The 25,046-nt window shown below is 42.3% G+C and overlaps 1 protein-coding gene across 3 annotated transcripts; it reads right to left on the reverse strand.

Moving 5' to 3' along the window:
* Window positions 1–5,679: 5,679 nt before the first annotated feature.
* On the reverse strand, window positions 5,680–23,905 carry sin3aa (SIN3 transcription regulator family member Aa). 3 transcript variants are annotated; one of them, XM_063479223.1, is made up of 21 exons: window positions 23,868–23,905; window positions 18,044–18,260; window positions 17,571–17,753; window positions 17,066–17,172; window positions 15,743–16,037; window positions 15,370–15,618; window positions 14,879–15,031; window positions 14,536–14,691; window positions 14,319–14,405; window positions 13,814–13,932; window positions 13,500–13,710; window positions 12,800–12,916; window positions 12,384–12,622; window positions 11,889–12,072; window positions 11,182–11,758; window positions 10,355–10,524; window positions 10,107–10,280; window positions 8,843–8,935; window positions 8,233–8,327; window positions 7,863–8,055; window positions 5,680–7,626 (listed from the first exon to the last, which is right to left on the reverse strand). In XM_063479223.1, the coding sequence occupies exons 2-21, from the start codon at window positions 18,227–18,229 to the stop codon at window positions 7,396–7,398; spliced, it is 3,819 nt and encodes a 1,272-aa protein (XP_063335293.1). In that variant the 5' UTR covers window positions 18,230–18,260; window positions 23,868–23,905; the 3' UTR covers window positions 5,680–7,395. The 3 variants fall into 3 exon arrangements, with proteins under 3 accessions (XP_063335293.1, XP_063335292.1, XP_063335294.1); XM_063479222.1 differs by having other exon boundaries at window positions 14,319–14,408; XM_063479224.1 differs by lacking the exon at window positions 23,868–23,905 and adding an exon at window positions 20,750–21,711 and having other exon boundaries at window positions 14,319–14,408.
* Window positions 23,906–25,046: the final 1,141 nt, after the last annotated feature.

Here is a 25,046-nt window from a genome sequence, read left to right on the forward strand (position 1 = left end):
AGGACAAGATTGCACCGGTGCTGTGGTCTGTGGTAAATAATAAATCGCCTTTAATTTTTGGCTTTGTTTCCAAACTTTCTTGCAGGCATTAATTTTTACCAGGAAACGGTCGCAGAAGCTTTCGGAACTGTTTCGCATTTGGTTGCGTTCACAGTGTCTGTGTCACTTTGATGTTAGAGTAATTTGCATGGAAGCTTGTACCAATTTGACAAATCTTTCTTAAAGTTGCATTCAAGAACACTCAGATGATTGAGAGCTACTGCTAAGCAGGACTTTTTTTCTGTCTAGATCCAGTTTATTTCACAGCTTGCTTGTCACAGCACTAATGTTTACTATTTATCTTCATGGTTTGACTGGTTGATTTTTTTGTAGCAGACACTTAAATTGAGCACTACCCAAAAGAGTAATGTAAATAAATTTAGCATTTCGTGGAGCACTGCCAGGATTGAACTTCTATTTTGTTTATTCCGATGCAGGCTTACTGAGTTTGATCCTCCAAAACTGTGATTGAACAGCAAATTAAAAAAAAGAAAAGAAGTGCTAACCAAAGTGTTCCCCTGATTATTTTGGGCAGAGCATCAGTAATACAGCTGTTCCCTGGAATCCTGGCAACAGTCACAAGATTTAATGTTTTAATAGGATTCAAAACACATGTCCCATTGGAAATGTTTTCGAGATTCTTCTTGTGAGAGACAGACGATGCTGACAGTCATTAGAAAAATTATTCTGTCATAACGCCACCCTTCCAGTTGTACATCATCAACAATAAAACAAATATTTCTTACATCAAATGCAAGTGCAGTTCACTTCCAAAGAAAAAGATTCAAGAAGATTCCTGCAGTGAATTAGTCTGTACCACAAACAGCCAAGTACTGCGTGGTATCTCTGGAGCTAAAAATGCAGAGAAAACTGCAGTTCCTCTGGTGGCCACTGGTCGTTTCTCGGTTTCATCAAATAGTTTCTATCCATATGCTTTAGTTTGGTTACAGTCCGCCCTTTTATTAGTCTGTTACTTCGACTTAATTAGCAGATCCGTGTCTGTGGATCCGTGGACTCAAACTGTTTCGTTGTAGCTTGCTAACCAGGGGTTGACAGCCATAGATAGTGACATAGCCACCGCCTGGATTATCCAACTTTCAGACAATTATAATGATCAAAATTTATGAAACGGACTTAATGTTTTGTTGAATATAAAGACAAATGAGTGAGCCCATAAATCTGATCAGGAAAGAACTTGGAAGCGTGAGGGCCATTTTTTTTTTTAGGATGTAGGATTTTGTAACTACAGGTGCTGCCTTTTGGTGGCTATTACAAAAATACAGTGACCTTCTTGGCTTCAGCACCTTTTCTGGAAAAAAAAAGTTAAAACAACTTGTTGGGATTTTGTTTTACTACTCTAAGTCGCTGGAGCTGAGCACATTAAACCATCTGTTAAGCACAGGAGCTTGCAGCGGTTATGCAAGAGTGCCGGACTCGGCTAATCCTTTTATGGAGGAGAGAGGAGCCTGCAGGGTAGAGCTTTCTCATCATTGAGACAAATCAGCCTATTAAGCAGATGTCTCAGCTGTGCATCCCCCGCCATACACAAAAATCCTCTTGCATACACAACATCCACTGGAACCGGCGGGTAGAAATCACCCGCAAAGTCACACAGACAGATGGTCCGTGTGAAAAAAAGTGATGAGTGCTTTGTGTTATTAATAGCAGCTCTGATTCGCGCTTCTTATTCTTTGAATCTGCCAAGGCCTCAAACCTTATAACTCAATCCAAAAATACTTCACCTATGACAAAAAGGTTTGGATAATCTATCCTTATGCAGCAGGTCCACAGGTCTTGTACACAGAGGAAACTGCCATCATGGAGACTGTACGTCATGGCCGCCGAGACTCTGTGCTCCACTAAAAAGTTCCCTCTCTCTGAAAGAGAGTAAAAAAATGCATTTTTAGACAATTTAAAAGCCTTTCCACATACAAAAGAGACAAGCAGAAACTTATGTGGTCACTCTGAGCGAGTTAATTGCTCTGCATTGTAAGCGCCAAGGCTGCCAAGCACGGAGCACAATACAATCTCTGTGGCTGTGATAATAGGTTTGCTCTCCAAGTCAGAAGTTGTGGAAGTGCTCATATTAGAGAGCTGTTGAAAGTTCAGGAGTGTAGCACTACATGGAAGTAATCACGCAGAAGAGCTTGGGTGGGTGGGGGGGTCCGTTCCCCCTCAGCTGGTGCTGCCTTTGAGGATCTCATTGTTAGCGCTGTTAGTGGGAGGCATGGAGGGCTCTGTTGGCATGTGTCGGCCTCACTCCTTGTCAGGGCCTCAACGCTATGGCAGCAAAGTGGGTGAAAGCTGATTGTGTTTGTGTGTGTGAGTCTGAGTGGAAATGTTGTGAAAGGATCTGAAAGGGTTAGGGTACATTAAGTTGGGGGAGAGGCTTTGGGGCATTTTCAGTGATTTCTGTACAGTATGTGAGACCACCCACAGAGGCCTTTTCACCTAGAAGAACTCAGTGACCCGTACCTGAACTCGTCCTGGGTCCTTTTGTTTCTACTGTTCCTTGCCGGCTGTAAAGACAAGTCCTGCCTGCTAAACTTCAGCACCCTTCAGGGGTGAGACCAATACAAGTTCTGGGCACTTTCATTGCTTGCGATTTTCCAAAAGGATGTGTCATCATATTTAAATATTAGCAGCCTCTCTGTGGTTGTGTAAAAATAAGCCAATCACATGGCAGCATGTAGAGATGGTTCAAGACAACCTTAGCACCAGAATGGGAAAGAAAGGAGATTTAAGCTAATTGTTGGTGCGAGGCGAGCTACTCTAAATATTCCAGAAGCTGCTGATCTCCTGGCATTTTCCCACACAACCATCTTTAGAGTTCACAGAGAAGGGTTTGAAAAAGAGCAAATGTCCAGTGAGCAGAAGTTCTGTGGGCAAAAATGCCAGGCTGATGCCAGATGTCAGAGGAAAATGGCCAGACTCAGCTAACTACTCATCACAATCAAGGTATGCATGTGAGCAGGTGCTAGTGAAGCACATCGGGTTGATCAGATAACCCATATGACATAAAGGTAATGCAAGAGATTTGAAGATGTGGAACAGCATCTCTGAGCGCCTCTCAAAGCCTGAAGCAGATGGGCCGCAAAGTCACACCAGGCACAAAGGGGGTCAAACTTACTACTAGCAAGGAGTAACTAATGAAGTGACCAGTGTGTACTTTTGCTGCACTCCCTCTAATCTATCATATGAGCTAACACCAATTTGGACGTCCATGCAGGAGCAGCAAATATTTTTTATCCAGTCAGTGGATTTGTATTTAAATCCACTGATCTTAACATGTTGCATTTTAGGGTCTAACAGTTTCTTTTTTTGTATTCTTCAGAGTTCATTGGATACCTGGCAGCATTGTGTAAAATGAATTCTGCCAGGTGACAATAATAAATAAAATAAAATAAAATAAAAATGGTCATTTGATCTCCGTAACAAAGAAATAACAAAGTATTCCTGTTGCTATTTTCTGCTTCTTGAATTCCTGCTCCTCTCAATTTAATGGTAAGCTGAATGTTTGGCTTTTTAAATTTCAATCACTTAGGATTCTGTGTAATACGAGTTTCCAAACAACTGAGTACACCAGTATGAATCTTGTCAAATACAGACATCAATCTTGTGAGAGTTTATTGTTTAACCTAAAATGTCTTTTCTCAGTAAAAGTGAGGCTCAAAGTCTAACACCTACTTCCTACAACATCCATCCTGCAAATTAACACAACACATAAATCAAAAGACAGAAAACTTGACTTCATCTGTGAGGCTGCATAATAATTGTCCTTATAAACCCAACACAAGTGACCCCGGGATGCTGGTGGACAGGGTGAGGTCTCCCTCTGCAGGATTTTAGGAGAACTGACAGTTTCATGATGGAATTCTTAAACTATCCCCTTGTGCTAATAATCATGCTAATACATCCTTAGAAAGACATTGTTATCTTAGCAGATGCAATTTCAAACAGCTTTCTTGCTCACTGTATAAAAGCACGCTGAAAGTCTGTGGAGACCTTCAGCCCTATTAACATATCATTTTCCCAGCACTTCCCAGAAGAGCATGGCAGTGGATTATAAAGATTCAATTAGCTACACATTGCGACCTGGATGGGATAATAGAAGGGTAAATTAGCCAATTTAAAAATAATTTAATTATTTAAGTTAATTTGTTGGCTAAAATCTAAAACAGCCTATTATGAGACAGTGAGCTTCTTAGCTGCTGGATCTTTCAAAGAATCAGAGCATGCCTCCCACCTGATCCACTCAGAAGTACATTACAAATGAGCTGAACCCATCTTTAGTTTAAGGAAGCCATGCAATTTTTCCTTTTTTCTTCATACCATCAAAATTTTAACATTTTAAGCACTCACTGTACAACCTGCCACATTTAATATACATAATTTTTCCAGTATTTTTTAACCCTCAGAACTTTTGTACAGGAGACAGCCACGTGGAAGTGGACACGATTTAAAACCAAAGCCTTGCTCTCAAAGCAAAACATTTCTTTAGCCAACTTTAAGCTTAAAAAAAAAGCTGCAAAATTGCTGCAATTTAAAGTCACTGAGTAACAGCAACGAGCACTGCTACTCTGGGTGTTTGATCTGTTTCCTGATAATTCAGTGGAGAAAACTTTAAAATGTGCATTGTGTGGAAATGTAATACCATGCAGGCTAGACGCCCTGTGAGAATAAGTAACAGCATTTGAAAGGTCTAACTTTCCAACCTTACTTCGATATCAGGCTCATCAATGCAGGTCAGGTTTTAACACTTGAATTTAGCTTTTTGCTTAATGGAGAAACAATTATGTTTACATATTCTGGATAATAGTTTGGATATTTCAGTGTGATGAAAGAACATATTTAGAGACTTTTCTGTTTGAGGTGCACTCTGCACTCTGATAGCGTGTCGGCTGTCAGAAATCGGGGGCAGTGATTTTAAGTTCTTCGTCCACGTGTGTTCTCTTTCATAACGGGTCAGGAATACATAACTTAAAAGGTAAAACTTCTCCTGCCTTTTTAAGATGCTGTACAAAAAAGGTCAGCTGATTCTGAGTCAGCTGATCTTACATAGGAAGATCCTGCTTTAGTTAGTGGTGTTTAAAGTGCTTCATTGAAATAGACTGAAAAGTTCCTGCAGCACAGTCAACAATCCTGATTTACACGGTGTAGGTACAAAACCTGCGACAGCTTCTCCTCCTCCAACACCGAGCTGCCCTGGTTATCCCTCATAGGTCAGTAACATCAGTTCAAATGTGTGTGAACATAAAGATCATATACGCATGCAAACTAATGCAGATGGGCTGTATGTCATTAAGACAAGCTTTGATTCCAGGCAGTGTTTATATAGAAATAAACAACTCCAGAGCACTGAGGAGCAACTGGCTGACTTGATTTGTTCAGCCAACTCAAAGGCAAACTGGGGGAGTTTGTAATTTTTGCTGTTGAAATCATTCTTCTTGTTCTTTTTTGTTTTACTTCTTACGGTGCAATACAGGTGATAACGTATTTAGGGAGCGGGCTGTAAAGAAGTACTGAATTTTATGAACTTCCATAATATTTCCCACCAATAAAACTGCAAACCGGAGACTGAAAGATGAGATGAAAGTGTGGAAAAAAATAAATCACTCAACACAATAAAGATCTCTGTAGGCTACAAATGTCATTTTTATTATTACTTTAAATAATGTCTAAATAAAGGGACTAAAGACATGCTCATGTGACTTCTTCCATTATCAAAAATATGGTGTGGGGTGATGTTTGCAGCAGAAATCTATCCAGGGAGGAAAGCGTGCATCACAACGTGAGACTGTGGTGGAGTCCACTGAACTTTAAAATGAGTCCCACCATCACCAAGGACGGTTTCGGCTGTCAGAAATCAGGGGCAGTGATTTTATTGAAAACAAATGTCACACTCAGAAAAGAAAAGATGTTTTTGTTTCAAATAAACGGAAAGACCTGGATACATTTCTACTCCCCTCCCCCACCCCCCATGTTTAACTACAGAAATTAAAAAGCAAAAGACATAAAGGAACACACAAAGGGGGCAAAAACAGCTATTTTAGAATCGACTCCCTTTGGTAAAAACGGTAATAAATGGTCTCGCATTTATCTTTTTCATATACATACTAACTTTAGCCATTTATCACTAAAGTCCACAGTAAGCTTGGAAAGTATTACTAGCACAACAACACAGATCTGTCATAAAAAAGTCTGAGACTATATACACAGTGTATTTACAACATGAGGGCATGAGCAAGATGTGCATGTGTGTGTTTGTGTGTCCGTATTTGAGTGTGTTAAAGCTGGTGTATTGGCGGAGGGCATCTTAAAAAGGTTGACTTCCAGGGCGGCGAGGATTGTGTGTGTTAATAGAACTATATATAATATATATACACAACACATACACTGGAATACATGTCAGTATCTGACATTCACGAGCTATACAATTTTACAGTCTGAGACCAAACAGTGTTGTGAGGCCCCCTCTTTTTTTTTTTCTTTCTTTTTTTTTTTTAAACATTAGATGTAACAGTGCTTTTTTCTACGTTAACCAGACAACGCGGTTTGGAGCTCAGGCACCGTTTCTAATAATGCTGCCATGTGTTTTGGAAAAGAAACTGTAACCCTCTTTCCGTCTGCTTGATGAGACATGATTGTGATTTGGCCGTAACACAGGAATGTCTGAACCAGATCTCTCAGACTTTACCGAGCTCCCCCCAAACCTTCAATCTGGGAAACAAAATTTCTGAACTGTTTCCCCCTTTTTTTCTAAATAAGTGCACTTGTCCATCATATTGTTCTCAGTGAATACTACAGAATAACACTTTCATAAATAAATCCCTGTGTATTTGATTTTGATGGAACTCGATTACTTGGATGGCTTCAGACCGTCTAAGGCTGAACTGAAGCTCAGCCGTGATAAAGTAAAAAAAGCACCACACTCTCTTTTCTTATGTCGCTAAGCTCTGTCGTAAAGGCTCGAGGAAGTTTGTGACGTGGCTCCGAGTGCTGGTAAGAGCTCAGGTCTGCGACTGGAACATGACCATTCCTAAGTTTTGGCACCGAAGGCCCTGGGGAAAAATACATTAAAAAAAAAAAAAATGGGCCCAGCTAAAAACGCTGGTTAAAAAAAAAAAGAAGAAGAAGAAAAAAAAAAAAAAAAAAAAAAAAAAAAAAAAAAGATTTCAGTAATCCTGCCGCCCCGGTTTCAACACACACGGCAGCTAGCTTAATTGTGCTCCCATGTCCGCTTTAAAAACACATTGACGACCCTTCGTCCCTACCTCTATTCCTGACCTGTTTGATATCAGACCTAAAACCCCCAAAAGTCAGTCTGCTTCCGTTTGTCCTCGTGGGTCTGGCTGGCTACGGTGCCTTGCTAGGTGTGCTGTACTTCACACGGTACTTGTTGATGTTCATGAAGTGAAGGACCTCTGGGTTACGGGTGGTGCTGCAGGGCAGTAGGCCTTCACGTCCCTCGCCCATCAGCCACTTGTTGGTCTCGGCGCTCATGTCGCGGGTGACGTGCTCTTTGACCCACGCCTCCACCCAGGCTTGGAAGCGTTTGTGTAGTCGCGTGCTCACCCTCTCGTGTGACTGAGGAAAAACAAGACTGATGTCACGAAACAGATTTGCTACTCACTGAACACAGAAACCTCAAACTAAGCCTAAGCCTTCCGCCCTCACTGACATCTTAGAGCCAAGAGTTGAAACAGAATGAATGGGAGGTCAAAGGTCACTCACTTTCCTCCCTGTATGATAAATACAGGAATGCTGTAACCAAGAAATATTTCTGGCATAACAGCTAAATAACAATACTAGCTGGTAAATACCTGGTGAGCTCGCAGCAGGGCAGTGCGTCGGTACATGTAATCCTCAGACTTAAAGACGTAGACCATCTTGTATGAGTTTAGTTTGAACATGCACTCCATTTTCTCCTTATCCAGCGATTTCTTGCCACCTTCGCAGGCCTCCTTGTCCAGCTGCTCTCGGCCCTTCTGGTACTTCCTGATCCGTCTCAGATTCCTGGTTTAGACAAACGTGATGAGAGTGACTCATGACATCGAGCAGGAATATGTCAGGACAAGTCAATTAGGGTTGTTGTAATCAAAAGCCTCCTGTTTGAATTTTACAGGGCGTGGCCCATCAGAGAGCGATGAAATGTGGAAAAATTCTGTGAAGTGACATGACGTCAGAACGCACCTGGGAAGAAAAACTGGCTTCTGAGCGAGGTGCTCCCTCAGCTCAGGAGTTGTGGAATCTGGGTTTAAGTAGCGTCCCACATAATCAGACCAACGCTGCAAACAGAAAACAAGCACAAAACCCAAGTTTAACACACACATTATGAGTGTGAAAACACGAGCACTGCGCCAGTATTACCACAAGTTTGGCAACAGGTTCTTACTAGTATTTCCACACACTGGTTATCTTGATTACAGGCATTTAAATGACTAGTTTAAGTGAACTGAACTGTGTGTAATAAAATGCCACATTTCAGCAGTGTGGGAATAAAAGAAAAGCTGCTACTGCCATACAAATACTGTTATCAGTGTGAGTACTTAAACAACATTTGTGCAGCATTGTTGCCATTTTACAGTTGATTAGACATCACAGAGCCTCTGTTTATTTAAAGGGGACCTATTAAACATACACACATCATTTATATAATAGCCATGTTTTGTTTTTTTTAATCCTTAATGTGAACAAACCCCCCCCCCCAAAAAACCCAAAAGATTAGATGGATTATTGGCTTAAAAATAGTTCCAGATGCTAATGGACCTTGACACTCAAGATTTACCGTTGTGGTTCTTACCTCGGCCTCCATGGGCTCGTCTGAGTTCTCTTCCTCTGTGTCGAGCAGCTCCACCGTGAGCTGCACTTGTCCTCGGTTTCTCAAAAACATCACCTGAGAAAGCAACAGGACAGACAGTTTAAGACACTTTTCAAATGAAAAATAAGGACTCTACACAGAGGGAACACCAACGATCCCCTTTAAACCAGCACTCTGTGACAGTGGAGAGGAACAAGAAGGCTAAGGAGCGAAGAGAAAGTAAGGACAGAAATGAACATAGTCAGAAAGAGATGGGCTGATCTGATATTTGGATTTCGGCTAAAAACTGGCAAGTAGTTGGACTCAGTGTAGTGACAACAGACCATAAGTCTATGATATTCTCTATCCAAGAGTAAGAAATAATTTAATGTGTCAGATTAAAAAAAATATATCCTGAGGGCTCAGATTACAGGAAATACTGTAACATTTTACTCTTTTATTCCAGTTTTTAGATTTACTGAGCTTCAGATTTTTGAACACATTATAAAAAGAGTGGAAATGGATGTGTTCAGTGGAAGTTTCCATCTCGCTTTCGTAACAAGTCAGTTTGCAGTCAAAGTAAACAGGATGAATGGGTTTTAGGTATTCAACTATAAAACCAGTTGGGTAATTTCTGTTGTTAACAAAATGGGATAAATATTTAATGTAAAGTGAAGCTTTAATGAAAGCGAAGCTGAAAGTAGGACAAAAAGCAAATTTGCTGGTGACAGGTGGCTTTAGCAGCTTTAGTCAATGGAAGCAATAAGTGAGTGCAAATGGTGATCCTTACTCCCCATTACTGCAACCATTTTAGAGGGTAAGAACTGGTTGGTGATTCACACCCTCTTATGTACTCTCAATGAAAAAACCCTACTACAGAGAAGTCATGCTGATAATTACTAAGAAGGCAGATTGCACGTGTCTGTCACAAACCTGGCTGCTGTGTAAATCTCACAGATTTGCCAAGGGAAAGACTGAACGATACTGCTTGTGTTTTAAAATGTGGAGATCATTTATTGACAGTGAATGCACCCAAAATACATAAAAAAGGGAACTCTCCAGTTAGTAAAAGTAGGACGTTCTTCACAGCAACAAATTAAGTTTGACATCTGGACTGTGCAGGAACCAGTCCTGCAGCCTTGTGGAAAATTACTTTTAAGTACCTCTTCTAAACTTTAAATGAGCTAATTTCCATATTTCCAAAGCTTTAGCAAAAGCTGCCGTCATGCCATGGCTAGGTTTGAGAGCGAGCGGCAACTTTATTTACCTTAAAGCAGTTCTCGTCAGACATGAGCTGCTCGGCTTTCCGCTGATAGATCGTCTCTGCGGAGCTCCTGGAGGACTGTGTGGACAAGCTTCCTCCAGTGGCTCCGCTGGCGCTCTCTGCCAGGTAGAGGTCTGTTACCTGGACGCAGATCTCATCACTCACAATGTGCTGGAGCTGAAGGAAAGAGAGTTAGTGACTGGCTGGTAAACAACTACAGCAGCTCTTTCCTTGAGAAAACAGGCCAATACCTGCCGGACGATGCTTTGGATGAGCTTGTCCATCGTGAACGCGATGTAAGCGTGAATGGTGAACATTTCCCTCAGAGAGTCCTCGTACTGAGATGCTTCCATGTTGCCATCCAGCAAATTCCGAACCATCTCCAAGAAAGCAGAGTAGTAATCTTCCACCTCAACGTCCACTGGAGAGAAGAAATATTTAATAAAAACAGATCACCAAGTGGAACAGCATGAGGGGAAAAAACATTTCCACTTTTTGTTACAAAAACCTAAGATAAAACTACTGGAGAGCTTTTCTCAATGTATCTACATGTTACTGACATTTTACTGTTCCTACAGTCACAGCACATTCGTTTAAGAACTGATTTTAACATTTTACATGTTATATTTAAAGCTCTTCATGGCCTAGAGATATACTGGAAATGCAGTCCCTGCAACCAGAGCGCAGCCTGCAGACTGTTTCCACCTCAAGCTAAAAGAAGGTGACCGAGAGTTTGCAGTCGTGGTCTGACTTGCCTGATAAACGGCAACTTGTTTCGTCAGTATCTTCTCTCAAATCACTTTTAAAGACTTCACGTCAAACTCTTGATACGACACTTAGGTCTTGTCATACGTCTTCCATTTTAAAACATTATGCCAAGTGTTCTAAGATTTTACTTTGTGTTTGAACTATTATGTTTTTGTTGAATCTGGTTTTATCGTGTGTGCGCTGCGTTTAAGCACTTTACGAAGATAGCATTGATAGGACCTTTACAAACAGACATGGTACAAAAGTCAGAAAAGGAAAAGCAAACAAATGTAACACAAAATCGGGGTATATGGGGTATACTGTTACTCACTGGGCTCCTTCAGTCTTAGCTGGATGGCTGGATTGTCATTTTTCTCCTTCTTGAGCCCCAGGACTTCCCTCTCCCAGTCCCGCTCTCTGACCTCCTCTTCGATCTGCCGCTCCGCCTGCTCGTACAGCCGCAGCAGACGTGAGCAGAGTGTCTGGTGAAGCCGCAGGAAGACATACCAGTTGTTGTTGACGAGGAAGAGGTTGTAGGCATCGTCGCAGCCGCGCAGCTTCTGCGCTGCCGTGTTGCTGAACAGCAGCTTGGACTTTGAGGGACTCCCGCTGCCCGGGACACCGTTGTGCTTTTTAGAAGCTCCTTCCTCCAGTTCCATCTCCTCTTCCTCCTCCTCCTCCTCTACATCTGAAAGCTCGCCCCGCTGAGAAAACAGCATGTCAGGGATGAAATGATAGATGATCTGTTTGATTTTGTATTTGTCCTCCTTCTGAATGCTGGTCTGCCGCTTCACATGGTGGATGATGAGGGCTGCTGCGTCCTCAAGGATTTGGCTGTCCTCGTAGGACAGTGTCAGGTGGGGGCCTGTGACTGGTGTGGTGGTCTCCTCAGAGCCCTGCTCCTGACGCTGCAGAGCGAGCAAAAAAACCAAACACATAAACAAAACTTCAGTAAAAAATTTTTTTTCTAAAGCAGTGTATAGTAAACCTTTATGCTTGCCAAGTGCTGAAAATGATCACAGAAAGAAAGAAAATGACCTCATCATAGATGCTTTCGATTTCATTGAGCAAGGACTTTGATCGAAGCACTTTGGTGTCATTTTGCTTGAAGTTAATGCCTTGATGGTCGAGAGACTTAAGGTAATACTTCTCGTTCTGCTCCCTCCAGATCTTGTTGAAGCCTCGCTGGGCTTCCCGCCACTCTTCCTCTTTTGTCTTTAACCTGTTTGAAAAGAAAAGTAATGTAAGAACTCCAAATCTGAATGACAATTTAAACAACAATCTGCATCTTTCAGCGCGTGACACAGAGGGAGGTGCCAGATCATTCTGTTTCTCTTAATCCATTTTTGGATCAACCACTCCAACATGATATTTGTGCTCCCTTCCTTGTGTGGATTACTGTGTTTATAAATTGTGGGCCAACTCACAGAATGGATTCATGTTATTTTAATCTTCTAACCTCCACAGAGACCAAGCAACTGTGCAGAGTTAAAGACATACAGTAAATGATTCAGCCCTTGATTCAAGCTGTACCTTTTCAAAACGATGGGGACAGAAACAGCAGGGTTTTTCTTCAAGCCGTCAATGATGTCGGGCGCTTTGTCTCCATATATCCTCTGGATGGCCTTGCGGTGAATGACCTCTGAGGAGCCACCCAGCATGTTGTCCAAGCGGAACTTGGCCTGTTCCTCCGCGGACATGCGGGACAACTTCCGCTGCACCGTCTCCAAGACTCTGATGGTAGCCAGATTGGTCTCTAATACAACATCCAGCTGTTTGAGGACAAGACAGATGTTTTCAGTATAGCCAGTCAGTCATTATTCCAATTTAACTTCAAAATTGGAAAATTTCTGGAAAGGCAAAATAGCATCTATCACAATGTTTTTCCCCCTTCAAGGATATCATCTTTTTGTTGTCATCATTAACACAAGTTACACGTATTAGCTCACCTCAAAACGTTCATCTTCACACCTGTAGATGTGCTCCTCATACTGAGTCTTCTTGGAGCTGACAAAAGTTGAGTCTTCAGACCAAGAGGGGAAGGAGACCCAAGTGTCGTTTAAGACCTGGACACAGCAGGAAAAAACACAAATTAATACAGACGTCAACTCAAACTACATTCATGAGGATGAGGTTGACTGTTAGCAGTAAGCAAAAACGGATCCAACAAACTACAAAAATATGAAATTAACTTTTTTTTTGCAAATCCAATTTTTTTCTATACAATCTTCCAATATCACTCTATAAAGTATTAAAAAGATTTTTTTTCTTATTTTCTGACAGCGTTGCATATTATATTCATATACGTTATATCAACCAAGGAAAGAATTTTCAGCTCATGTACAAGTTATCCCTGTGAGCCTAAAGGCTAAACTCAGTGAGAGCAGAGAAGCTAAATAAGGGCTCTAATGCACACAGCTCAGGCTGTGAGTACAGAAGCCCCTCCCCTTCCTACTGTACAAATCCTGTTTGCAAGTGCGAACCATGCAAACCAATCAACCAGGAAGAAATGATAAGCGAGTTTCAACAGCTACTTTCAGAAATGATAAACAAGATAAATCTAAATCAAAGCAGAAAAAAAAAGGACGACTGCTGTTAAAGAACAACACAGTAGCTTTATGAGCGCCTGGATGTCCACTCCTCTCTCACCTCTTTACAAAGTGGAGTTCTGCCTGTACACTTGGGCTGCTGGTAGCTTTTAGGCAGGGCTCTGTAACTGGAGCCTAGTCTCTTACAGGAAGCATAATCAATCTCCATGGCGATGCCCTCGGTAGCCCGCTCCTTGGGGTATGTTTCAATGTGGGACATTTCACGATACCCCAGGAAGTTTTTGAACCAGTTGAATAGCTCAGGGAATTTTCTGTTTAACAGAAAGATATAAAAAAAAACAACCAAAAAATAAAATAAATAAATCTATCAAATTTACTGCAAAAGTTTTATTTTACGTGATCCGAGTTACTCACCCTAAAAACGGCAGCACCAGCTGCACCAGTTCAGCTCTGGAAATCACCTCCTGGTTAAAGATGACCAGACATCGCAAGAAGTTGTCGTAGGCCTCTGAACTTCGCAAGGCTTTGCGCACCTAAAATATAAAAATCTGTTGAAGTCTTGTGACATAAGTCAAGTTTTTGGGAACAACAAGAACCACCAACACAAAGCCTGTGTTCTTCGGATAAACTAGCAAATAAAGTTAAGTTGCTCTGTGATTATGTTAAACATTGTCTGGACAGAGGAGTGCAAAGGAGGGATAGTGTATATATTGGAACAAAGGCTGGAGAATATGGAGCTAACATGCAGGAGGAAAAGAGGAAGAATATAGAGAAGATTCATGGATCTAGTGAAGGAGGACATGCAGTGGGTTCGTGTGACAAAAGAGGAAGCTAGGGACAGGGTGGGATGGAGGAAGACGATCCACTTTTTAATTCCCCTTTCCTCTTATTCAAACTAAAAAACAAAATACAAACTCACCTTCTCAAAGAACAGAGATTCTGTGCCGACTCCATGCTTGCTGGCCTCTGCCACTGAGGAATCTTTCAAGTTCAGTAACTTCGGCTTCTTCTGCAGCATTCCCAAAACGACATTCAAGACACAGGTTCAATAATTTAAAAACCAAAACTTTCAAACACTTCACATAAAACATGGAAATAAAACCAAATTGGGCTTAGCAGTATGAGACTGCATGTACCTTGATAGGGGGCGTGGCCCCTGGCGTGGGATGGCGACGGATCTGGCAGCCGTTCTGATTGGGCCTCTGCTTGTTGTTGAGCTGAAGCTTTTTGGCAGTGCCACCGTGGTCGTTTCGTACAGACTCGGCCTTCTCAGCAGTGGTCTTATTTAATAGCTATGACGAATACAAAACAGAGATTAAGACACGAGCGCATCAACATGACAGATCACAGACTACGGGGGGAACATTATTCTGAGAGGCTGATTTTAATGAATAAACTTTACCTTTGTGTTTAAGGTGTCTCTAATAAATCTGAACTCATGAGTAGAATACGGTACATTAAATATATGGATTTTCTCACCACTGAACTGTTGGCATCAGGGAGAAACTGCCCAAACTCAGAGAGTAGATCCTCCTGATTCTTGAAGAGCCTGGCCACCTGAGCATAAACCTCCTGTTCAGTCAGAGCTGGTGTGTAGTTTCCTCCAGCCTCCTTGGCATTACGCTGCTCCTTCTGTGGGTGGAGGAACACAAACAAATTGAGTGATTAAAAGTCACTCTACTGGGCTTTTTTAATATTTTTCCTGTCATATATCTCATTACATGAATTGTGGCCGCTTCTGTGTAGTCCATAGTAGAAGCCAGGCTAAAGGACCAAGAGCAGCACTAACAAAAAACAGTAGCTTTCCATACATTTTGACACTGCACGCAGGAACAGTACAGAGCTACAGCAAAAACAGCTGGAAATCAGCATAAAAGGTCCTCTTTAAAAGCTAATTTTAATGTAAATTCAAAATTTAAGCTCAGAAACGCTTTAGAGCTTCACTTTGGCTTTCATTTTGAGACACTGGCCTGGTAAGTATGGAGGATCTCCAGGAAGGCTTTGTAAATGTCGGGCTGGCCCTGGAAGCGGTTTTTGATCTTGTTGACGTAGTTGATGGCATGGTTGAATTCCACTGGCTGGTTGTTCTGCATGGGTGGGCCGGTGGGGGTCCCGCTGAGTGGTGGGTGGAGCTGCATAGGTGGTGAGCGGGGAGAGGTGTAGGCAGGGGTGGACGGATTGCTCTGGCTGCTTGGTGTTAACGCCTGGGGCTGAGGAGGCTGAAACAGGAAAGATTTTAAGTGTACTGAAACACATGCTTCACAGTAAAAAAAAGAAAAAAAAGAAAAAAATTTAAAACCCCACACAACATTCAGTTTCTACTCCACCACATTTTATTCTCACCTTGCTGGTCTTGGCAGGCGTGGGCTGTGTTAGAAGGGGTGGAGCGGTGGTGGTTGCAGACGAGGGAAGCGGAGGCTGAGGTTGGGGAGCAGCTCCCGATATGGGGATATTCTGGACTGAAATGCCATGTGGGGTGATGTGGTGGATCTGACCCGGTGTCGTGACATTGACTAGGTCGTTGGTCTGGACCTCGATCTTGTAGCCCGGAGGCAGGAAAGTGTTGAAGCCCATGATGAGGTCAGGATGACCTTTGAAGAGTTGTGACACTCTGCTGATCACTCCGGGAGTGTCAATACTGGAAACGCAAAAGCAGAAAGAATTTGAAAATTCAGTTATACCTGGGGAGATATCTCGAGTACATTTAAAACCTGGCAACATCTGAGGCATCAAGAGCAGTGTGTACTCTTAGGACTTTAAATTAAACCATATAATGCATCTCTGTAGGTGCTAACTGTACAAGACTTGTTGCTTGTGAAAAAAAATGCCAGCTCGTTTTATGGAGAAGGGGAAAAAAGTAAAATAAACGACTGGTCAAAAACGTTTAATGTCTAGGTCCACGTTAGTGCCACGAATCATTTCGTCTACACAACATTTCATTGTTGTTGTTTACTTCGCTACGCGGCGGCCGCAGCAGCTAGCGAAAGTGCCAACCTAGCATGAAACAAGCTAACTCGAACTAAACTAAGCTATCCTAAGCTAAGCTAAGCAGCAGACTTGGAGGTACTTCTCCCCTGAAATACCATTACCTTCTGTTTGTATGTTTGCAAAAGTGTTTGTTGCTTTTATTCTACTTAACTGCAAACCGTGTCCAAACTCAAGTGACATGACTGAAAAGATCCGCTGACGCTTACTCTAGCTCGCTCAGGAACTTTCCCTCTCAATTTGTTCGCTCAGAGACGCAGTTTAGAAGCGAGAATGTCGTTGCTGTGGTTTAACACGTGTCGCGAAGCTTTTTATTGCAAGTGTGCTAATATAAGGCATCGTCCTCAGCTCGTTAAAAAATATTATCATAATTTCACTCCAGTGCGACCGTCCGTGAGGTTATTGGCTTCAGTATATAGCCGCTACCATTCACGATGAACCGAAAAAACTAATGTAAATAAATTAGATAAATAACCCCAATACTTTTTCCCACTGTATTTAACTGCTCACTTTAATTGTACGCTAATACGATTCAAGCAAAAACCTGCATTATAACTTTCCTGCCATTGAATATTTATTTATTCGTCTGCTCCTGTAGGTAACACGATCAAATTTAAAATTTGCTCTAGAAAGTCGGTCAACTTTTAAAGGATCAATCTTTAACCAAAACCGTGGCCTCACCTTTGGGATTTGAACTCTTTCATTATGTCTAAAAAGTCGTTGTAGACCTGTGGCTGGTTGCCAAACTGCAGCTTCACTTGATCCAAGTAAGACAAAGCGTCTTCCACCTTAGGGAGAGCGAGAGAGAGGAAGGAAAGTCAGCTTTATGTGCCATGATTTTTTTTCCCCAAAACACTGGTACCTGCATCAGCTATAAACTGAACTGAATTTCACAACTGATGTGTGATCTGCCTAAAAAGGGCAGACTTTCTCTACTACCACACATTTTAAATGTTTCAATCTAAGGCATAATGAACCATCACTATGAATGGATCTTATTTGTTTTTACGATCACGGTGCAAATTTAAATAAAAGCTGTGTTTAAACTACCAAAAAACAACAAACTAAAAAGCAAATGACTTAAAAATAAACTAACTTCCAGAGAAGTTCTAATAATGTAGCTTTGTTAATTTCCCCAAACCTCTTTAGCATTTTCAACTGTAAAAGTAAAATTAGATTTACAGACCTTGAGTCTCTGGAACTGCTGCTGGCCCTGTGCAGAGGCCTGAGGAGCAACTGTATGGGTGTGCCCTGACATCACCGAGGGCCCGTGGGACTGCACTGCCGGGCTGTGATGGTGGGAGCCCCCATGGACAGCTGGGCTTGGAGTGTGCCCATGCCCGCCACTGTTCTGGGCCACTGTGGGAACCTGGGAAATCAGAGAGGTTTTATTAAAAGTACAGCAAATAGTACCATGTGGAAGTGCCACATAGTGCCTTAATATTAGAGTTTTATTTAGGTAGTGCCAAATCACAACAACAGTCCCCTCAAGGCGATATAAACTGAGACACATAGACAGAATGTGCACAGTTGACAGGTGGGGAAGCCTGGAGCATGAGTTGTGAGTGCTTAGTAAAGAAAAGTTGCTATGTCCTCACTAAATGATAACTCTTCAAACAAAACGATCAAATAAATCTTGAGTGGGCCAACACGGTGTACCTGATATCCTTGTGGGACGGAGTACTGGACGCCTGCTGTGGGCTGCATGTTGTCAGACACGGCCTCATACACAGCCGGAGCTGGAGCAGGGGCCAGGACACGATGCTGGAAAGCCTCCGCGTTGCCACCGAGGCGCCGCTGCGGGGACGCAAAAACCGTTTCCGGATCCTCCCCACGCCGCTTCATTATGTACGCATACTCGGGAGAGCTGCGAGATCTGTAAATACACAGCGACATATGGAGCCCATTTCAAACTGGCAGACCTCTGAGAAGTTATCAGAATCTATTACATCACACTCACAATTTCATTCAAGAATTTGTGGGAATATATATTTTTTTGCTTGTACTGTGAATTTATAGACACACAAACACACACACAGTGAACCACTTTTCTTGTTTGGCTGTGGCAGAAAATGATTGCATAACCGTCTTCACAGTGCGTAGATTTATTGAAACGTCTGATGCTTTCAGCACCAAAAAGAAGCCTCTACGTTTATCAAGGTCAATAAAATGTGACCATATTGATTCATTAACATGTGATTTGACTACTTTGACAGCATTTTTTTCTCATTAGAAACTATATCCAACTTTTATGCATGAATATGGAGCTTCCTGAGCAGCTGATCGGCCATGTGCACGTTTGGAGAATTCAAGAAAAGCTGGCAGGCAAAGGTGAACTACACACAGGATACAGCACCTTGGAGTGTTGAGTCCCCACTTCGTCTTTCTTTCTTTTTTTTTTGGGGGGGGGGGGGGGGGGGGGTGTCTTTTTGTTGTTTTGCATTGTGCACTTCTGCACCAGTGTTATCCGTACCCTATCTGTACCCGGCACAGCAATAATGCCACAAAGTTACGTTTACTGCAAAAGTTCCCATGTGAGGACGGGGCACATATTTTGTATTTAGTGAATTTTCTATTTTGATTTTATTATGCGTGGGAGAAGCCTGGTTACTGATGTATGAATTTCCTTCTGGATTATTAAAATTATATAAGTTTTTTTTTCTTAAGTTAGTTTTACAAATATTCCTGTCCATATTTAGATTAAAAACATAACACATTTTAGCCAGTATTTTTCAAAGGGAAGAAGACAACTGTACAGGAGTATGGTAAAAATAAAAAAAGGTGTTCACCACTCCAGCAGTTCACATAAAAAAACTGGCTTAAACAAGGACTTGAATCACAAATAATGTAGCTGATGAAGCTACAAAATGTGTGTACCATAATAGTTTAATCATGGGTAATTCACTACTTTCTAATACTGCTCCGTGTACCTGCACTTTATTTAAGTACTTGCATGTTTTGCTGCTTTCAGCTTCTACTTTAGTGTATTTTGGATGGAAATACTAAACTTTAATTTTCGTCAGAGTTCTAGTTTCTTATTTTCTTATTATTATGTAGTTTTCAAATGTATACATAATATACACAGGTAGCGTTAGCTATAATAATACGGCAGTATACAGGCAATTAAATCAGCTGCTACATTAAAGTAATAGCCACGTTAATGAATCGATGAATATGATTTAATTATAGCCCCCCCTCCCCCTTAGCTACACGCAGGCGTTACTGATACACGTTTGGTTGAGCCAAAGTGTATTTTTCTGTTATTTCTGGCTACGGTGCTGACAAAAATACTGGTTAAAATATCTCTACGACAACTTGTGGCTTGTCGCGGATCCCCTCTGCCTTGTCTTATCTGTCCCGTGTCTCTACATGCTACATGGATGACAACGTTAGCATGAACTGAATGTACGACTCGCGCTCCGAGCAGCCAATGAGACACACAGCCTACGTCACCGACAAACAGGTGCTGTGGGAACGTGGAAGTCGGTCTGCCATTCACAACTTCCTCAAGACGACAACTCTCGGTCACTCGAAGGAATGGCGTACTTAAAAAAAAGATAAAAGCGCTAAAGTCAGGCAGCTAATAAAATTCTACACGCGTGTGTCGAGCAAAAGTAACACAATGATAAACTCGAGTGCTCGTGCGCTGCTGCTGCTTCTGACGCTTCCTCTCTGCTCCCACCAGCAGCTGAGTTCCACCGTGCCAGCAAACGAGTCGTTCCGCACGGCCAAAGAAAGCCAGTCTGTGGTATTTACAGACAGAAGCGCAGTGTAGTAACGTTACAGTCCTCCAATATGAAAACGCGGTTGTGTCTATTACACGGTAACAGCCCCACAACCGCGGTTCTCCCGTCCCGTTTACAGGCCTTTACAAGCAGCGACCTCGAGTTACGCTTTCCCCACGCCCGCCATTTAGAGCGTGGCGCAGGAGTTCAGCGCGTTTACACTCCATTTTCCAGCAGGTAAGAGCCAAGAGCAACTCGTACGCAAGGCACCCTGCTGAACGGTCAGGCTAAAATAAATGTATACTGTTTATTTTAATTAACTTTGCTGGGAACTTGTTCTGTCGACGGGAGTTGTTTGCTGTCTGCTAGCAGCTAGCTAATGTAAACAACATGAGTAGCCTGACACCGATCGCTGTCCGGGGCTAGGAGAGGGAAGCACATGCAGCTAAGCCATTAGCGATCTGGTGGGCTCTCGCTGAAACGGCGAATATTTGCTATCGATTTGCCACACTGATGGCTTTAGATCGACTTATGAGTGAACGGCATACAAAGAAGCATCGATCATCTACGTGATCTTGTTAAAACGTCTTCTGACCGGAGGGAGTTAGCTTGCCAACACTAGCTTGCTGAATGAACTCACCCCTCTCTCCCAAATAGCAAGCAGAAGTTCGGTGATGATGGTACGATAATCCGTTCGCTTGTGGTGAAAGGCTACACCACTGACTGGAGAAGACAGAAACTCAATGTATCTGCAAAAAGCAATTAATCGATGGCGTATTACTTGAAATAAACAATTCAAGCTACAAAGTGAGAATCTCCCCTACAAACGAAAACAATCTCCGTTCGGTTAGCTGGGGTGGGCGGGGTTTTCACCCTGGAGTGAAAAGCGGTCCTCCTTTTAGGAGCTATTGGTCAGCCTGTTCGAAGAACCCGGACAAGGGCGGGGCGACGAGTTGGGTTGTGAAATTGAGCTGTCAATCAAAGATTTCTCGAGCAGTTACCAAGCACGCCCTTTTGACTTGAAGCGCGATAATGCCAGCACAGAGCGGAGAGGCTCAGCTGCAATATAAATGGGGAAAGCATAATAGCACCATGTTTAGAGACGAACCTAGAAAGCACAGCCCGTCCATTATTAAAGTATAACACGGTCACGGAGGTGTTAGATAAGGCGCCACATGGGTTTTTATCAAGAGGAATAAGCATGTTACTGACCAGGGAAAAGTTTAAAGAGCATTTGAGAGTTTTTTCTCTTGCTTTGAAGATGAATTTGAACATTAATATTACCAGTGAGACACACAGACGGCAGTTACTGGGTTTTAAATAGCATCCACTGGTGATGTCAAACATAAGACCTGGAGGCCAGAATTGGCCCAGCTAAGACTCCAATCCTGCCCACTGGCCAGCTTTGAGAAGGAATGCATAGATTTTGAACTTTTAACTGTATTTTCATAAGTTTGACAGGTTTTCCAACGATACCCCTCACCCCCAGTTCCATTACTACTAAGCTAAAGTAATTAACTAATAGATAAACAGTTATATTACAGAAAAGTTCGAGTTTCTCCACTATGTACTATAACAATTCTGTGTTTTGTTTTGTTTTTTGGATTCTATTACACTGAGTCCATGGGGGTACAAATACATTTTCTGTGAATTCATGAAAACATTTTATAATTACAGGACAGTCTGGTCAATGAATTGGCAAAACCTTTTCTGTAGAATCTTTTCTGTATTTTTTGTAAAAAAAATTTTTTACTCATCCCACCCACTTATGATCAAAGTGTACAGTATGTTGTCTTCAGTGTAAAATGTGATTGACACCACTGGTTTTGTTCTTTTAACCTCATAACAACAGCAACACATCCACATATATTCCATGTCGTTTACTGCACAACTGATGGATGTTCAATTAATAATAACTACTTAATAAATAAAGCACAAGTGTGATTATTGATATTTCTTTGTTTTTTTTTGACTCAATGGATATATTCATGGAATGATTGGGGCTCTATGGTATGGCTCTTCTAAGATGACGTTTAATTGAAGTTTAGTTCATAGCACACACAAGGCATCAGCATCACATCATACCACATTGCAGCTTTTCTACATGCTATTAATATGCAAGATAGTTTGCAGCATTTTAATGTAAAATATAATGTTTAGATGCAGTGTTCCTTTGGCGGTATTGTGTAAGAGTAGATTTACAGTTTAATATTTTGCAACTTCCCACAAAAAATGTTTTAAGGAGTTGTTTTACAAAAAATAAAAAGTTAGGACTTTTCTGCTGCAGTGGCTGTCATTGTCCAGCAACTATGCATTTAAAATGCTGTGATGGTTGGAGCTACCATAATATAAACATAAATAAATAAATATTTGGAATTTTCGGTCTTTCTGGTTTCTATTTTAAATTAGTTTTTGCATCTATGTATTAATTTTTTTTGTCTGGCCGCTGTTTGGAATACTGCATTTCCCTATTAACGTTCATTAAGTAATCTATCCATCCACCCAACCAATAGATCTCGAAAAACAATTAACTACTTCCTGGAGTTTTGCAGCACGTGACTTTTGTGGGCGGGCTATGCCATTAAGGCTTGTGTCCCTCCCACAGTAAGGGGACGGGGGAGTTGGGGGGAGGCACTGCAGCCAATCGCTGCACGGATCCCGCATTACAAATCCCCTAAAAAGGTGGAACTTCCGAAATAAACCCTCGCCCACGACAGGCGGAGCTGCAACAGCAGCCCGGGATTCCTCCCTCCAGCCCAGGCAGAGGATTCAGCTGCGACCGTCGGCTGCAGCACACACATACACACGCACAGCTTCACTATCCCGAGTTGGTTTCCTCCCCCCCCCGTTATAATTACACCCATCTCCACGAACGCTCCAAATCGAACACAGACGAACAAAAAGCGTAACATTAAAGTGCTCCTCTTTAAGTTCCCATCTGGATGAAACGCGGAGACAGCCCCAGCACCGAGGCGCACAGCTAGCAGGACCAGCCAGCCCCTCTGCACCGTGCACTCGCTCGGTCGACGCTGGCTGCGGAGTCCACAAACAAAAGGGTTCGCGGCACTAAAACACTCACTCACCGCTCACTCGCGGTTTGTTTTACGCGAGTACCGGCGGACTGGGAGATTCAGTGGGGCCTCGGCGGCCAGCACGGCGGCTTTTACGGACAGAAAGAGCCGATCCGGTCGTCCTTACCAAACAATGCCAAAGTCAAACGAAACGAGAACTACGGCGGAGCTGTGTGGCAATACCGGAGCCACGCCATTCTCCGCTTCCCCCCCTCCCTCTCTCGGGTCCCGCAGACAGGACCACCGCGCGTTTTGCAGCTCTTTGTTTACTTCACTAGTCGGGAGTAAAAATGTCTAACCTGTCTCACCACAACAACTACACCCCCTCCCCTCCTTCCCCCTGCCGTTCCATTACACGCTCACACAACGCTGCAGACAAAAATGCTTCGACTCGCAGACAGAGGGGATGCCTCAGATGGTGTCCACACAGCCCCGGGAGGCTGTTTACTGGCCGACATAATGCCATCCCGCACATTTAAGCAGCCAACACCTTATGAAGCTGGCTATTCTGCTGCCGTTTACTCGCGAAACAAGAGCCTCGCAATTCATTTACGCGCACAAAATAATAAGAATGTTAAAAAACGCCACCACTGACACCAGACCGCCCTCAGATCCTTCGCAACAATCACACGCATCGTAACGCAGCGACACTCTTGATATTATTTAGTTTAAGCAGCCGTTACATACCCAGTAAAAAGACTCCTTACTCCGGATTCGTGTTTGTAACAAAATAGTTGGACACGCCCCCTCTCCACTGGCATTGGCGCAAACTGGAAGACACGTCACTCTGCGTTTGAATATGACCCGCTAAAAACCGAGGCAGCATCGCAGGGAAACAGCCTCCTCTCCAGCACACGCAAAACCTGCAGTTCCGATACTGGTGGAGGATTACCGAGGGCGGCGGTGGGGGTGTCAAGCTCATTTTACACCGCGGGCCACACGAAGCTCTACCAGTGAAAGTCGGCTTTCTGTCAGTGTGAAGAACTGGACTTAATCCCGGAGATATTTGAAGGAAGGAGAAAGAAATGCAATGTCAACAATGCTCATCTGGTTTTCTGTATGATAAAGAAATGCTGCTTAAACTGTAAGAAATAAATGTGTGAAATTACTGAAAAGTTCTGTAATTATGCTCATTGCGCAGACTGTTCTGTAATTATAAAGGAAAAATATTTTTGTTTTGTTTTTAATACTGTCTACAATCACAATGGTTTAGTAGATAGTGAAAACAGCAACCTTCCTCTTATTTAATAGTCTATAGCTATATAGTCTATAGTAATCTATTACTACTTACTTTTGGTGTTGTGTGACTGGTTATGGGGGAGCTCTTTATCAACAGGAAAGCTGTAACGCTTGTGAAAATACAGTTAAAACTCTCAAATTTATGTCCTCCTTCACATTTTCCAAAGTCGTTCAGTGGGCCAGACTGGAATTCCTGACTAATCCTGCATTAGTTATTTCTGCACTTTGTAAGCCCCGTATCAATGCTATATAAATGAAGAGATCATATTGTCTCTACGATTGTATTTGTGGCAAGAAGCTGCTTTTTTTTATTTTAAAGCTATGTTTGCTATTAGTTATTACCAATAAAGGCGCAGGGAGAAAATCTGGGTCACTCTGAGGGATCGTTGCTATTTTTGGATAAAAAATAACTGTTCAATTGGGCAAAGATTTGGTCACTGCTTAATTCACATGATTTTTCATATAGACTTAATAGCCAGTTTTTTTAAGATACACTTGTTCAGAATCTGGTAAATCTCTTATCAGCGAGTCATAGGGGCAGCTCAATGCGTTTAGACATGGTCAAGTCAAGTTCAAACTGACATAACGGGGAAGAGAAGTGATTTAAGTGACTTTGGACGTGTCATG

The sequence above is a fragment of the Pelmatolapia mariae genome, linkage group LG7 (assembly GCF_036321145.2).
Source record: "Pelmatolapia mariae isolate MD_Pm_ZW linkage group LG7, Pm_UMD_F_2, whole genome shotgun sequence".
In the NCBI taxonomy this organism is placed as follows: Eukaryota; Metazoa; Chordata; class Actinopteri; order Cichliformes; family Cichlidae; genus Pelmatolapia; species Pelmatolapia mariae.

Bases quoted from the DNA above. Each gene is read 5' to 3' on its own strand.
- sin3aa (XM_063479222.1), bottom strand. From the start codon at position 18,229: ATGAAGCGGCGTGGGGAGGATCCGGAAACGGTTTTTGCGTCCCCGCAG. The intron at 13,711-13,813 runs GTGAGTAACTCG...TCTGTTAAACAG, and splicing joins CTGGTGCTGCCGTTTTTAGG to AAAATTCCCTGAGCTATTCA. The intron at 10,525-11,181 runs GTGAGTAACAGT...TCTTCTCTCCAG, and splicing joins GCTAAGACTGAAGGAGCCCA to TGGACGTTGAGGTGGAAGAT.